At 46.5% G+C, this 12500-nt stretch overlaps 1 protein-coding gene across 1 annotated transcript in view; it reads left to right on the forward strand.

Annotated features, from left to right (window-relative positions):
- The window catches only part of CDHR3 (cadherin related family member 3), a 51925-nt gene extending 39695 nt beyond the window's left edge, over positions 1-12230 (forward strand). Inside the window, exons 12-18 of the mRNA XM_068972396.1 lie at positions 624-795; positions 2338-2588; positions 4570-4751; positions 6862-6875; positions 8353-8384; positions 10067-10115; positions 11839-12230. Coding sequence (XP_068828497.1) covers positions 624-795; positions 2338-2588; positions 4570-4751; positions 6862-6875; positions 8353-8384; positions 10067-10115; positions 11839-12230 — 1092 coding nt within the window. The remainder of the gene's footprint in view (positions 1-623; positions 796-2337; positions 2589-4569; positions 4752-6861; positions 6876-8352; positions 8385-10066; positions 10116-11838) is intronic.
- The last annotated feature ends 270 nt before the right edge of the window (positions 12231-12500 follow it).

Here is a 12500-nt window from a genome sequence, read left to right on the forward strand (position 1 = left end):
CCAGTGGTTCTCAATCCTGACTGTGTGTTAGAATCAACTGGGGAACGTAAAAAACAGGCCTGGGCACCAACTTCCAGAGAGTCTAATTCACTTAGTCTGGAGTGGGCCAGACAAGTGGAACCAGTGTTGAGAACCATTGCTTTATCTTCCAAGGTTAAAGGTAGCACTTCCAACTCAGAGAGGCAGCAAGCAAGGAAGCATAGGAGGGTCACCACAGATCCATCATTGTTACTGAAAAAACAACTCAGCATCATCTGGGGATGAGTGCATGTGTCTAGATGCATGTGTGTGAGGGGTGTGGAAATACATTATTATGTATATTATGCATACATGCATGTACACATACACACACATGATAAAGTTAATAACATAGGACTTGGAGTAGGGTAGACCTGAGTTCAAATCCCAGTTCCACCACTCACCAACTGAATGAATAGCCTTAAGTCAATTACCTAATCTCCCTAAGCCTCAGTTGCCCCATCTATAAAGTGGGAATAATCATATTATCTATCTTGGGTGAGGTTAAACCTCACTAATTCACAAAAAGCACATAGCCCACTACCTGGCACACAGTAAGGACTAAATGATAACTACTTCACAAGGCCACTTTCTTGCTGCTCTAGGTTACTGTGAACATCACTGAAGAAAATGATGAAAAACCAATTTGTACCCCAAACTCATATTTCCTGGCCATCCCAGTGGATCTGAAAGTTGGCACAAATATTCACAACTTCAAGCTCACATGTACTGACCTTGATTCCAGCCCTAGGTCTTTTCGTTATTCCATTGGTGCAGGTATGATATTGATGTCAGTGTTCCTGGATCCTTGCTGTGGGCTCCTGGTGTTGGAGGCTGCAGCAGCTGTTTAAGTAGAAGGGGTGGGGAGGCAGAGTTCACATACTGATCTGGCGCCGAGTGAGGGGTGGGCTGTCTTGAATGAGGAAAGCAAGGATGAGGGGTCTAATGGTTCTGGAACCCCTCTTTCCTGCCTTGGCTTCCCCTTCTCACCTAATTCTTCCCAGACTCCCATACTTAGCTGCCCAAAGGCCCAAGGAAGGGTGAATCCCTTTGATGGTGACTCCCGCCCTCCCATTCCCAGCCTGTCGCATGATTCATGAATCAGATTAGTGTAGTTAAAAAAATATTTCAGTTCAACTCCTCCCCCAGCCCTTCTGCTGCAAGCTTATAGTGGGGGCAGGGGATCCCAAACCTCTCTCTGGATAATAATAGATGAAATAGATTAAATGCATTTTGAAACGTGTCCTCAGGAATTCTCTTCTGCTCCATTCATTTTCTCTCTTTAAAAATATACCATTGTGGGAGAGAGAAAAAAGAGCACCCCTCAATGGAAATGAGACCAAAATAGCTCATCTAATGAAGTGCTGGGGCCAGAGATTTAAACCCAAACAAGCAGAGCAATTTCACGTGAGAGAGTAAAAATCCAGCTCGGCCACCCGCTGCGCCCTGGCAGAGCAGGAACTCAAGCAGCAGGAAGCCTCTCGAGCAGGCTGTGTCACCAGGGGCAGAGCCTGCCTGGAGACAGCAACTGCAACTGCCAGAGGTGGAAATAATCCATACTGAGAACCCTCCAGGTCTTTACAAAGGGGCGCTTTGCTGCTAAGGGAGTAACAGTTGCATCATCCCTTTGCTCCATTTACTGGTTTTCAGTCGGTAATGAGTCTGGAACCACCGGAGGAATGAGCAAGCGCTGCTTGGGAGGGGCAGCCTCTCTGCTCTGGGCTCCTGAAACTGTGAGCCTGCAGCCCCCACCAAGCGAGGGCGGAGGGAGGCAGATATAGGGACTGCAGTCCCTGCCTGAGCAGGCGGTACCCTCCTTTGGGGGACTTCAGGGTCATCTGTCACTGGTGTGACCAGCCACGTCCCATGAAAGGCGTGGAGTGAATTTGGCCTATGGCTAGGGACCGTGGCCTCCCTTTCTTCTTGCTGCCCACTGATTGGTCTGGGTATGAGTTACACACGGTTACTAAACTAATGCTGAAGGTGTCATTGACCGCACCAGGACTGTTAGGTTTCTGCCTGACGCTGAGCAGGATGGCGGCCATTCTCCTGAGACACATATGCCGGTGCCCTTTTCTGCTCTTGTTTTCACTGCAGCCACACTGGTTGTGAGCAACACAACCAGATCTCACTCATGAAATCTCTGGAGCAGTTACGGATCATATTCTGTCATTGACCCCACCCTGGTACATCAGAAACAATCTACATCTGCGGTGTGAATGTTTAAGGAAAAAGACTGGATGGGGTTTTCTTTTAAACCTTTATTTCTCATGCTCTTTTCTTCCTTTTCCCAAAATCCTTGCATCAAATCTCATTTAGGCAATATCAACAGTCATTTCACTTTCTCTCCCAACGCTGGGTCTAATGTTACAAGCCTGATCCTGGCCACTCGCTTTGACTATGCTAGTGGGCTTGATAAGATCTGGAACTACAAACTGCTGGTCTACATAACGGATGACAACTTGCTGTCTGGCAGGAAGAGAGCTGGGGCTCTTGTTGAAACCGGGACCGTGACACTGAGTATTAGTGTCATTCCTCACCCAACCACGATTATCACCACAACTCCCAAGGTAAGGGCTCTGGGAGCTGGACTTCTCAGATACATCCCCTGTGATTGATATTGGCGGGGCCCTCTGACCTAGGAGAAATATGGGATGGACTGAAAAGAGTTGAAGTGTTAGGATACTGACAGGACCACCAACCAGGGATTGGATAGGATTAATCACTGGGTGGTAGAAAAAGATCTCGGTGAGACCTTGGGCTTATAGCACCATTAACTTTTCCTAATCTGGTAAAGAAGGATGTGCATTTATGCAGACTTGTGAGAGATCAGGTATTGGCCACCCAGAGTCCTTGTGACAAAGCAGCCAATATTCATGGACATGCTGCCTTCACAAGCCCCTCTGCTTGCTCCTAAGAGCCACTGCGAATCATTGTCCATGAGAGCAGCTAAGCTGCCAGGTGCTCTTCTCTACTTTCGAAGAGTCATTATTTGCCAAACTGTACTCTACTCCCCACCGCCACTCCAAAAGAATTCCATTCATTCAATCTGCAGATACGAATTTAATAGCTATAATACACCAAGCACTTTGGTAAATAAGTAAAAAATGATCTCTGCTATCATGGAGCTTATATTACTAGTATAGGTCAGTGGTTCTGAGTGTAGTCCCCAGACTAGCAACATCACCATCACCTGAAAATTTGTTAGAAGAGCAAATTCTTCAGCCCACCCCAGAACATTAAAGTTATACCTCCCCGACCATGATCATCACTATGACCTCTAGGGAAGAATGCTGAAACCTGGAATTTCACACCTCCAGGTATACTGGATGAGAATCTCTGCAGATGGAGTCCAGAAATCTGTTTTCAATAAGCCTTTTGATTGCACTTAACTTTGAGTACCTCTGATTTAGAGGGGGAGATGGGTTACAAGTAGGGATGCAAATTAATAAACTAACTACAAATTGTCCTAAACAGTAGGAAGAAAATAAGCAGGTGCCACAATAGAATCAGTGTGATAAACGAGGGGAGAATCTTAAAATCTAACAAGAGGATTATCACCCTTGACTCTTTGATCAACTGGCTTCTGTTCATATAAACTCTTTTGTCCCATTTCCTCCTGCTCCTAGTAAAAGTTGTGCCCTTGGCCAGCAGCCCCACAATTGGAGTACACCAGAAGGAATCAGAACCTCAGAAAGCAACCTATGATAGGTGTTCAAATTCTGCTTCTCAAAGTCTTACCAAGAGCTGCTCAATGTTCCTCTCCTCTCCTTCCAATGAATGGAGGCATTAGGTGACCTCAAGGGCTTTCAGTGATGGTAGGAACCAGTTGGTGCCTCTGAATAAGGAACCGTCATCTTTCTGGGACTTATTACACAACACAGTTGTGACATCCCCCATCTGGAAATCTCTATAACTTGTTTGTTATCTGTCTCCCTCTCTGGGAAGCAAACACTGAACTTGAGGTCTCACTGTGATAACAGCCTGCTCAGCTGGCAATGCAGCTGGTAGTGAGTGAACACTGAGAAGCCTACAAACAATTAAAAAAAAAAACTTTCATGGCTCATGCCTTCCCAGTGGAAGACAATGGCTATATTAGTCCTTAGATTATGCCATGATTTGGGAGGGAAAAATTGGCAATGGAATTTTTATCTTTGGGAAAAGGGAAGAGAGTGAATGAAATTAAGCCTAGAGTTGCTTCCCAGTCCCCTGTATTTTCTGGGCTTTGGTCTAATGGATCACATATGGTGGTTTAGCTGCTATGTCATGTCTGGCTCTTGCAACCCCAGGGACTGTAGCCCTCCAGGGTCCTCCGTCCATAGGATTTTCCAGGCAAGAATACTGAAGTGAGTTGCCATTTTCTTGGATGATGTATGGCAAGACTATAAATAAGGTGATGGGTTAAAGCAGCTAGAATGATGAGCACAAAGACATCATATATTTAGAGCAAGAACAAAGAGCAGAATGAACACTCAGCCACCCAACACGAGAGGGTGCTGAAGGCACAGACACCGCCAGCCCCCACTCACTCTCCTGCTTCTACCATTCAAGCCAAGGGTCACCTACCAGATCCTGAGGAAGAACGCGTATTCTCCATCTGCCTGGTATGTGCCTTTTGTCATCACTTTGGGCTCCATGTTGCTTCTGGGTCTCCTGGTGTCCATGATCGTCCTGCTGGCCAAAGCCATCCGCAGACACTGTCCCTGCAAGACTGAAACGCACAAGAAACCTCTGTAAGTTGCCAGTGGGCTGGGTTTCTTCCATCATTTCCTTTCAGAGGACACTGCTTCTGGTGATGTCTGGAGAAGAAAAGGTAGACAGTTCAGATTTCTCCACAGGGTAGAGAGGGTGTCTGGAATAAAGGAAGCAAACAGAGGTATGGGAAGGCACCCAGCTCTCCTTGTCCTGGTGGATCTCCTTCACCAAACCAGACCAGAAAACCCTTCTGACAGACCAGAAAGGCCTTCCCTCGCTTTTCCCTAGCACCTACCTGTCCTTGATGTGTTCTCAATGAAACTGGGGTTGCAACTTCTTGGTAACCTTGTCCTAGATAAAAGCTTCAGAAGCAAGGCCAGTCGTGAGTAGCAGTAGAATATGCTGTGCTGTTATTTGTGGAATATTTAAAGAATGGGATGGAATTAGAGGAAGCATGAGAAATTTATAAGGGAATTAAGCTTTTGGCTCCAGTGACTCAACTGGGCTTTGATGTGACTAAATAATCATTGTTCTTTCGCACATGGCCCTGATCCCTCCCTCTCGAGGGCTGTAAATGCAGGTCTGCTTCTTCTCCCTTGGATCCTCATCTGCTCACTAATATGCATCTTTCAGTGATGCTGTACAGAGTGTCTACTACCAGCTAAAGGGAGGTACTAGAGTGAAGTGCAGAAAGCATTGAACTGTTATAAGATTCTCCAGAGCCAGTTTCTTGAGTCTCAGTAGCTCTTACAATGAGAACACAAGGGTTTCTCAGCCTGTGCTTTGGAATCAGATAAGGCTAGGGTTCAAATCTTGGCTCTACCATTTTCTGGGTACATGGTCTTAAGCAATGACAACCTCTGTGAATCTCAATTTCTTTATTTGAAAATCAAACAATTAAATGAGCAAATGCAAAGGAAGTACTTAGCACTATTCCTGATGTCGAGTAAATGCATAATACACTAGTTTCTAAAATCTTGTTGCATGATTTTTCATGGCTGAGTCCCAGTGAGCACAGGACTTTAGATTCCAAGTTTAGCTCTACACTCAAGTATCTTGTGGTATTGGAACCTCCAATTTTGGAATTTCTCACTGGCAAAAAGAAGGGGTGATAAGATACATGCATCTTTTAAAGGTATTTTGAAGATTAACTAGTACTGTCAAATAATTTTAAGTCTATGGATGAAAGACTGTATAAAAGTATAAGGTATTAGCATAAAGATGTGCATTGCATTTTGCCATATTTATTGGGGACATTCGTTGCTATTGGCAACCTTGACTTCAAGGTAAGAAATCCCTGAGCATCTGCTGAAATTAAAAAAGGCATTTTTATTTGGACAGTACTCACAAATTGATTTGAGAAAAAAAAACTGCCTCCAAAAGAGTGATGCTTAAGCCTGTAAGGATGGTGGTGCTCTGCAATGGGATTTGGGCAGAAGTTCTTAAAGGAAGTAATCCCGCAGATACGGCAACTCACATGCAATTTGTGGTTAAATATGCACCTTGAACCTGGTTAATTTCATTTACATTTGAAAGATTGTTTTCAACAAGGTTGACTTAAAAAGGAAAAACTAGCTGGTGATTCAGACTCAGAGCGGGCCTCTCTGGCAATTTGTTGTATCATATGGCAACCAACATTTGTCCAGTAACAAAGAATAAAGTTAAGGTCACAGAACTACAGAATTCAAGATTATCACAGGAAGGGTCTTAACATCCAAGGGTCCAGCTCTTCATGTTACAGAAAGCCAAAATTTAACTCCTAGTCGCCAAACCTTCCCAGGGTAAGCCACCGCTTCTGGTCAGACGGCTCCTGGGGAAGAAGCCCAGCCGGGAAGAAGGGCCGGGCCGTCTGATGGGGGTGGTCTTGACCCTCCCTCAGTGTGTCAGAGGAAATAAGAGTCCCTGAAGTTCTAGAAAGCAGTAGTTTTCAAGCTCATCAAATTCTTAGAACCTCCTTAGTCCCAACCCAGTAGTGATGAAGCAGGGCTGGGAGTCCAGTCTTCACTTTAATCCCCAGCCCTGGTCCTTCTCTTAATCAGACTCTGAATCCTGGGGGACACAGTTGCCCAAAGGCTTCCATGTTGTCACGTGTAAACCAGGGCAGAATACTCTCGGGTTAATTCTTGTCCACCCTTTCTCCCCTCACAGGGTGAAGAAAGTAGGTATGTATGATGCCAGTTACCTTTGTTTGTTGCTCTTGTTTTTTTGCTGGCTCTGTTGTGCTTGTGGGTTGGCCAAAAAGTTTCAATCAGGTTTCTTCTGTAACATCTTGTGGAAAAAACCAAACGAACTTTTCGGCCAATCTAATATATAAATGCACTCCAACTTAGTGGAAAATCAGGGCACAGTCCTGTCTTAGTGGGTTTTCTGCTGCTTCATCTGTGGATGAAATGAAACAGAGGTCACACGCAGCTGGAGGGAGGGGAGGGCAGGGCGGACTGCAAGGGGCCTTTGGCCCACTCAGATCTCTCACTTGGTCCTGCCTGTTCCTTACTGAGTCTCCTCCAGTCAGTTCAACATCAGCATCTAAAGGTCTGTTCCACACCAAGCAGGTCAGGAATGAAGAATTCTCTGTGGGTTAAACACAGAATCTATGCACTGCCGCACACGGAGGGGACAGCTAGTGCTCTGTATTAGACCAATGTCTCTTTTTTTTACGGATAAATGATACTTTATTCTCAGAGTGTAATGGATTTGGTCATTTTCTCATCTTATTTAGGTTAGGCTAGTTAGAAATGAGGGCTGGGTCCAGTCAGATGCGCTGGGAGACCTGAGTGATTTCAGGGCTTTGGTGAATAGCGCAAGGTCCATCTGAGAAGAGGTCACCACTGCCACCAAAGCTGTGGCCTCAGGGAGAATCCAAGCTATGGGGAGGGACGGGCAAAGAACTGGAGAGAGTGTTTTTGATAAATGGTTGCTCTGACCGCTCCAGCCATTGGTGCATGCATCTTACACGCAGAAGGGACGTCTAAAAAGGGTTAGAAATTGGACTGTAGTAGTTAGTGATCATATCAAATGAGACAGTTGTAATAAATGAGAGTTTTCACAAACTATCTCTCATCCTAGTTACTTTTTTAAAAGGGCATAACGATGCAAAGAATTCTCACACAACCAATGTAGCAACTTTAAATTTCTTATTTACCTATAAAGCCATTTTGAGCTTCCCAGTGGCACTAGGCTTCCCTGCTGGCTCAGACGGTAAAGAATCTGCCTGCAATGCAGTAGCCCTGGGTTTGATTCCTCGGTTGGGAAGATCCCCAGGAGAAAGGCATGGCAACTCACTCCAGTATTCTTGCCTGGAAAGTCTGATGGACAAAGGAGCCTGGCTGGCTACAGTCCATAGAGTCGCAAAGAGTCAGATACAACTAAAGCGACTTAGCACGCACATACAAAGCCATTTAAAAGCTAATTGCTAGTAATAACAATAACATGGAAAAAGAATTTTTAAATTGTTTTAATTGTATATGATGTGTATGTGTTTCTGAGATGGAAGGCTGTCAACAAACATGTCTGGGGACAGAAAATTCTTTGCTGTGCCTGTAATACTAAACTCAGAGAAGATGAGAGCTCATGGTGGAGGTAGAATTTTAAGGTCAATTTAGTGTCCAAGAAGCTTAACTTCTGTTCTCTTCCCTGCAGAAATGAAAAACACAAAGAGAGAGGTCATGGTGGTAAGGACGGCTGACCCCTGGATACCTGGTTGGGGGAGGGTGGGGTGGTAGGCTCTCGTCCTCTTCCCAGGCAGCCCTGCCACCGCCCCGTGGGAGTGTTTATCATTCAGGGAGATGCCTGTACGTGGCCACTGGAACTGATTGCTGTGTGACGAGCTCCTGATAGAATTTGTTCCCTCCACTGAACTTGTCTGCTGATATATTTGCAGAAGAACTGGATTTCATAAATATTGAATAGTGGTGTTTATTATCCACACCACTTCTCCAGGAGAGTGAGTTGGGGGAGGTGGGGAGGAACTTAAAGACCAGAACTGGTGCTTCAGTCTTCAGTGGGATTTAGTTTTGCTTCGCTTTTCCACAACCTTGTGGGAAAAGTGATAGAAAAAGAGTAGTGCATGGGGTTGGGAATGGCTCCCTCTGCTTGGCCATGTGACCTTGACCTTGGGGATCCCTCAGCCTCTTTAAGCTTTAGATTCCTCATCGGCAGAATGAGATAAGTGGGGAAATATTGTGAAAACTGTGAAGAGTTCATGTAAATGCAAAGCATTACAAGATAGCTGGGGAGTTGCCTCTTCACCTGACCTCTTTGTTTTTCTTTCACTGATCTGATGCACCCCATGGGAAGTGACAGATTTTGAAGGTGACCACTCCAGGTTTCCCTAGCCCCTGGTAATAGGACTCTGTTGTGACCCAAGACCCATGAGTTTGGGAAATGATATGCAAGACTAGGAGGAAGTGCTGTTTCAGACCCGTCCCCTAAGTGCTTATAAGTAAGTACCAGTCTGTGTACAAACAGAAGGAAGAGGTGATCCCCTGTCTCCTGGATCTTATTGTGATGCCACACAGAGACTGAGAACTATGTACAATGAAATTCATCGATTAAATAAATCAATTCCCAAGACTGTAAAAAGTGAAGCTTCTGAGCAGATCAAATGGATGAAAGCCATACAATCTCCATTCCTTCTCTTTTCACAGCAGGGAGTTGTGGGCAAGTGAGTAGGTAATATCTTATGTGATGAAAACAGGGATGGAAGGCCCACTAAACTCCAAACACCATCCTTGTGAGCCTGCTGAAGAATGGCATCATGGAAGGGCACTACTTGAAGGGTGGGGGTGTTTCTATGGGGCAGACGTCAGATCCTGGGGGGCAGCACAGAGTACAGATCTGGGGAAGAAAAAGGCCTGGAGCCCTAGGCTTAGGTGAGGCAGGCCAGCCCCAGATGCAACATTGCACTGGCCTCGGCTCTGTGCCTGTCCTGCATGTGACATCTGCCTGGCAGATCTTGGATGATGCCAACCTTGGCCAGTGTTGCATGGCATTTCGTCTCTTCCTTCTGTGCAGCTTAGATAGAATTTACTCAGGATGCTTTCCTATCCCCCAAGTCTGCATTAAATGGCTTCTTCCCACCCCCTGCCCAAAGATCCCATAGTATCCTATATTCTCTCATCATAGTCTTTGTCACTGTATACTGCAATGCCTCTTTGTCAATGGCTCCTGCTTGACTGCAAGCAGTAACCACCTCTGCCTCTCCACTGCTGTGTCCCCTGCACCTAGCCATGGCACCTATAGAAAAAATAAATGTCAGGTAGGCCCCGGGTGAGCAATCTGGGCTGTAAGGAAGAGCAGCCTCGCCTGGGAGGAAGAGTGTGGAGCTGTGCTTGAAACTGTCTCTTTTCCTTAGGAAACAATCCAGATAAACACAGTCTTTGATGGAGAAGCCACAGACCCAGGTAATTACATGGCAGTGCTGCCTATCAGTGGGCTTTTCATATTCCAGGCTGATAGAGTCATGGAGGACCCTATCCGATGTCCTGCTCTTCACTCAAGTCTGTCAACTCACTTGGTTGTGGTGCCTACACAATGCTGACCCTTCAAGGCTTCCCTATAACATGAGATCAGCTCAAAGCAGAGCTGGCTGGCTGATATTGAAGCATATGATCACGTGTGAGGCCTCAGAAGATTTCCACAGAGAGGCTCCCCGTCAAGGACCAGGCCTCTGTCTAGCCTCCCTTTCCTGAATCACAAGCCAACTAAGGAATTTGTGAATTCAATAACCCACTTTTTTTTTTCTGCTTACTGGGACTCCATCTGCCCCCACCCTCGTCCCCACTCCTCCCATCCTTTCTGAATGCTTCTAACACCATCCTGTTGGTAATGAGAGATATGGAGAAATGGCAAGCTTGGCTTCTTTTTTCCCTTGATCAGGGCCAAGAATTTCTTCTTGGTCGGCAAGATGAACATAAGGTAAAGCTGGCCTCCAGAGCTCTCATCACCCCCATGAAATCAGCTCCAAATTTAGCTCCTTTACACACATCCCTTCACTTACAAAGGCTCAATTATAGACGTGAATAAAGGGAAGGAAACCAAATTCGGGAGGCAAGTGTGTTGGCTTCCTGCCACCCTCACATGTGAACGGCTCAGCTCGGTCCTCCTCGGAAGGAGGATGGCTCCTCTCCAGGGGAGGCTGCTGCTGCTGCTGGAATTAAATTTCCCTCTATTATTAGGTACTTGTTACCATAATGTGCCCACATTAGCATAAGTGCTGGTGGGATCCTCTGCCTGAGAGGCCACTCGTGCTGCAGGAGCAGGGGCACACTGGAAACTAGATCTTCTGGGGCAAAAGCCAGGAAGGGCCGAGGCTGTTCTCCTGCGTCTGTGTTTTTGAGAGAAGGAGAAAGGAAGAAATGAGCCAACTGGACTAATGTGAACAAACACCAATTAGCGTCTGCTGGCACCGACATGATAAAAATGGCTCCCTTGCATCATCTCAATAGAGGCCAGATTTGTGAGTCTGTGTCTGTAAATCTCTGCTAACATAACGTAAATAAAAATCAAAGTTTCTTTTCTTACTTGGTGGGTTCCTGCTTATAGCAGGGATTCAGGGGGTCTTTTTAAACAAACACATCAGAACATAATGGGTAACTCCGTGAGAAAACGGACCTAATTTATCTGAAGCTCCGGACTTCTGTGGCCTCTAGTCCTGCCACTGAGGTGACCTTGTGGAAGTGTGAAACTGGTAGTCTCTCAGTCGTGTCCGACTCTTAGCGACCCCGTGGACTGCAGCCCACCAGGCTCCTCTGTCCACGGGATTCTCCGGGCAAGAATACTGGAGGGGCTTGCCATGTCCTTCTCTAGGGGATTTTCCCGACCCAGGGATAGAACCCAGGTCTCCTGTACTGCAGGCAGATTCTCAACCATCTGAGCCACTGGGGAAGAGACTCTCTTAAACCTTTCTCTCTAGGGGAGCATTGAGATCTGCAACCCGTGTGGTCAGAGCCATGTAGCTCAGCTCTTGGAAAGGGCAGGCTGGTGAAGCTTGTCTGTGTTTTTCACAAGCCTGCTTTCCTTCTTTCTAGCTGGGGGCGAGATGAGAGCTGAGTGGAGAGGAGGGAGCAGAGAAGCACTTGGATTCCTTTGTTTATATATTGGGTGTGTGTTTCTTTCTCCCCCTAGTTACTGGGGCAATATATGAATTCAACTCAAAAACTGGAGCCAGAAAGTGGAAAGACTCCTTAACCCAAATGCCAAAATGGAAAGAGTCCAGCCCCCCGGGAGCTGCTGCAAGAAGACCTGTCCCTCGGGAAGGGACCAGGCCACCGAGGAGCACTGACAAGGGAAGAGATGGTCTGAGCATCCGAGTCCATGCTGAGGGTGCAGGCCTGGGGCCCAGGAGCCAGGCCAGCATGCCGAGCACCCCAGAGAACAGAGCCCAGCCTTCACGAGAGGGGCATCCTGCAGACGGCACCCGGAGACGTGAACTGGGCAACACAGCGCGCGAACTTGACTGTCTGGATGCTGCGTCACCTTACATTCTTCGAGGGCAGGGTGGGGGGCAGAAAATGTAGGGGATCCAGGGTCCCAGAAGGAAAGTTTGACGAACTTTAAACAGGAATGGGTTTGATTCCAGAGTTGCCTTTTTCTGAGATGGCCGAGGAGTGGTTTTGCTCAATCATCTGTGCCTCTGATCGGCTGGGCTGTTAACTTGAATGTGGACTTGTGTTTCTTCTTCACATTGACTCTAGGAAGCCACATTCCATTCCATTCACCCTTGGGAAGTGCAGGAGGCCAGCTGCCTAAATTCTGAGGGCTACCCTCCCATCTGGTTCCACTTTTTT

This window comes from Capricornis sumatraensis, chromosome 5 (assembly GCF_032405125.1).
Source record: "Capricornis sumatraensis isolate serow.1 chromosome 5, serow.2, whole genome shotgun sequence".
Classification (NCBI taxonomy): Eukaryota; Metazoa; Chordata; class Mammalia; order Artiodactyla; family Bovidae; genus Capricornis; species Capricornis sumatraensis.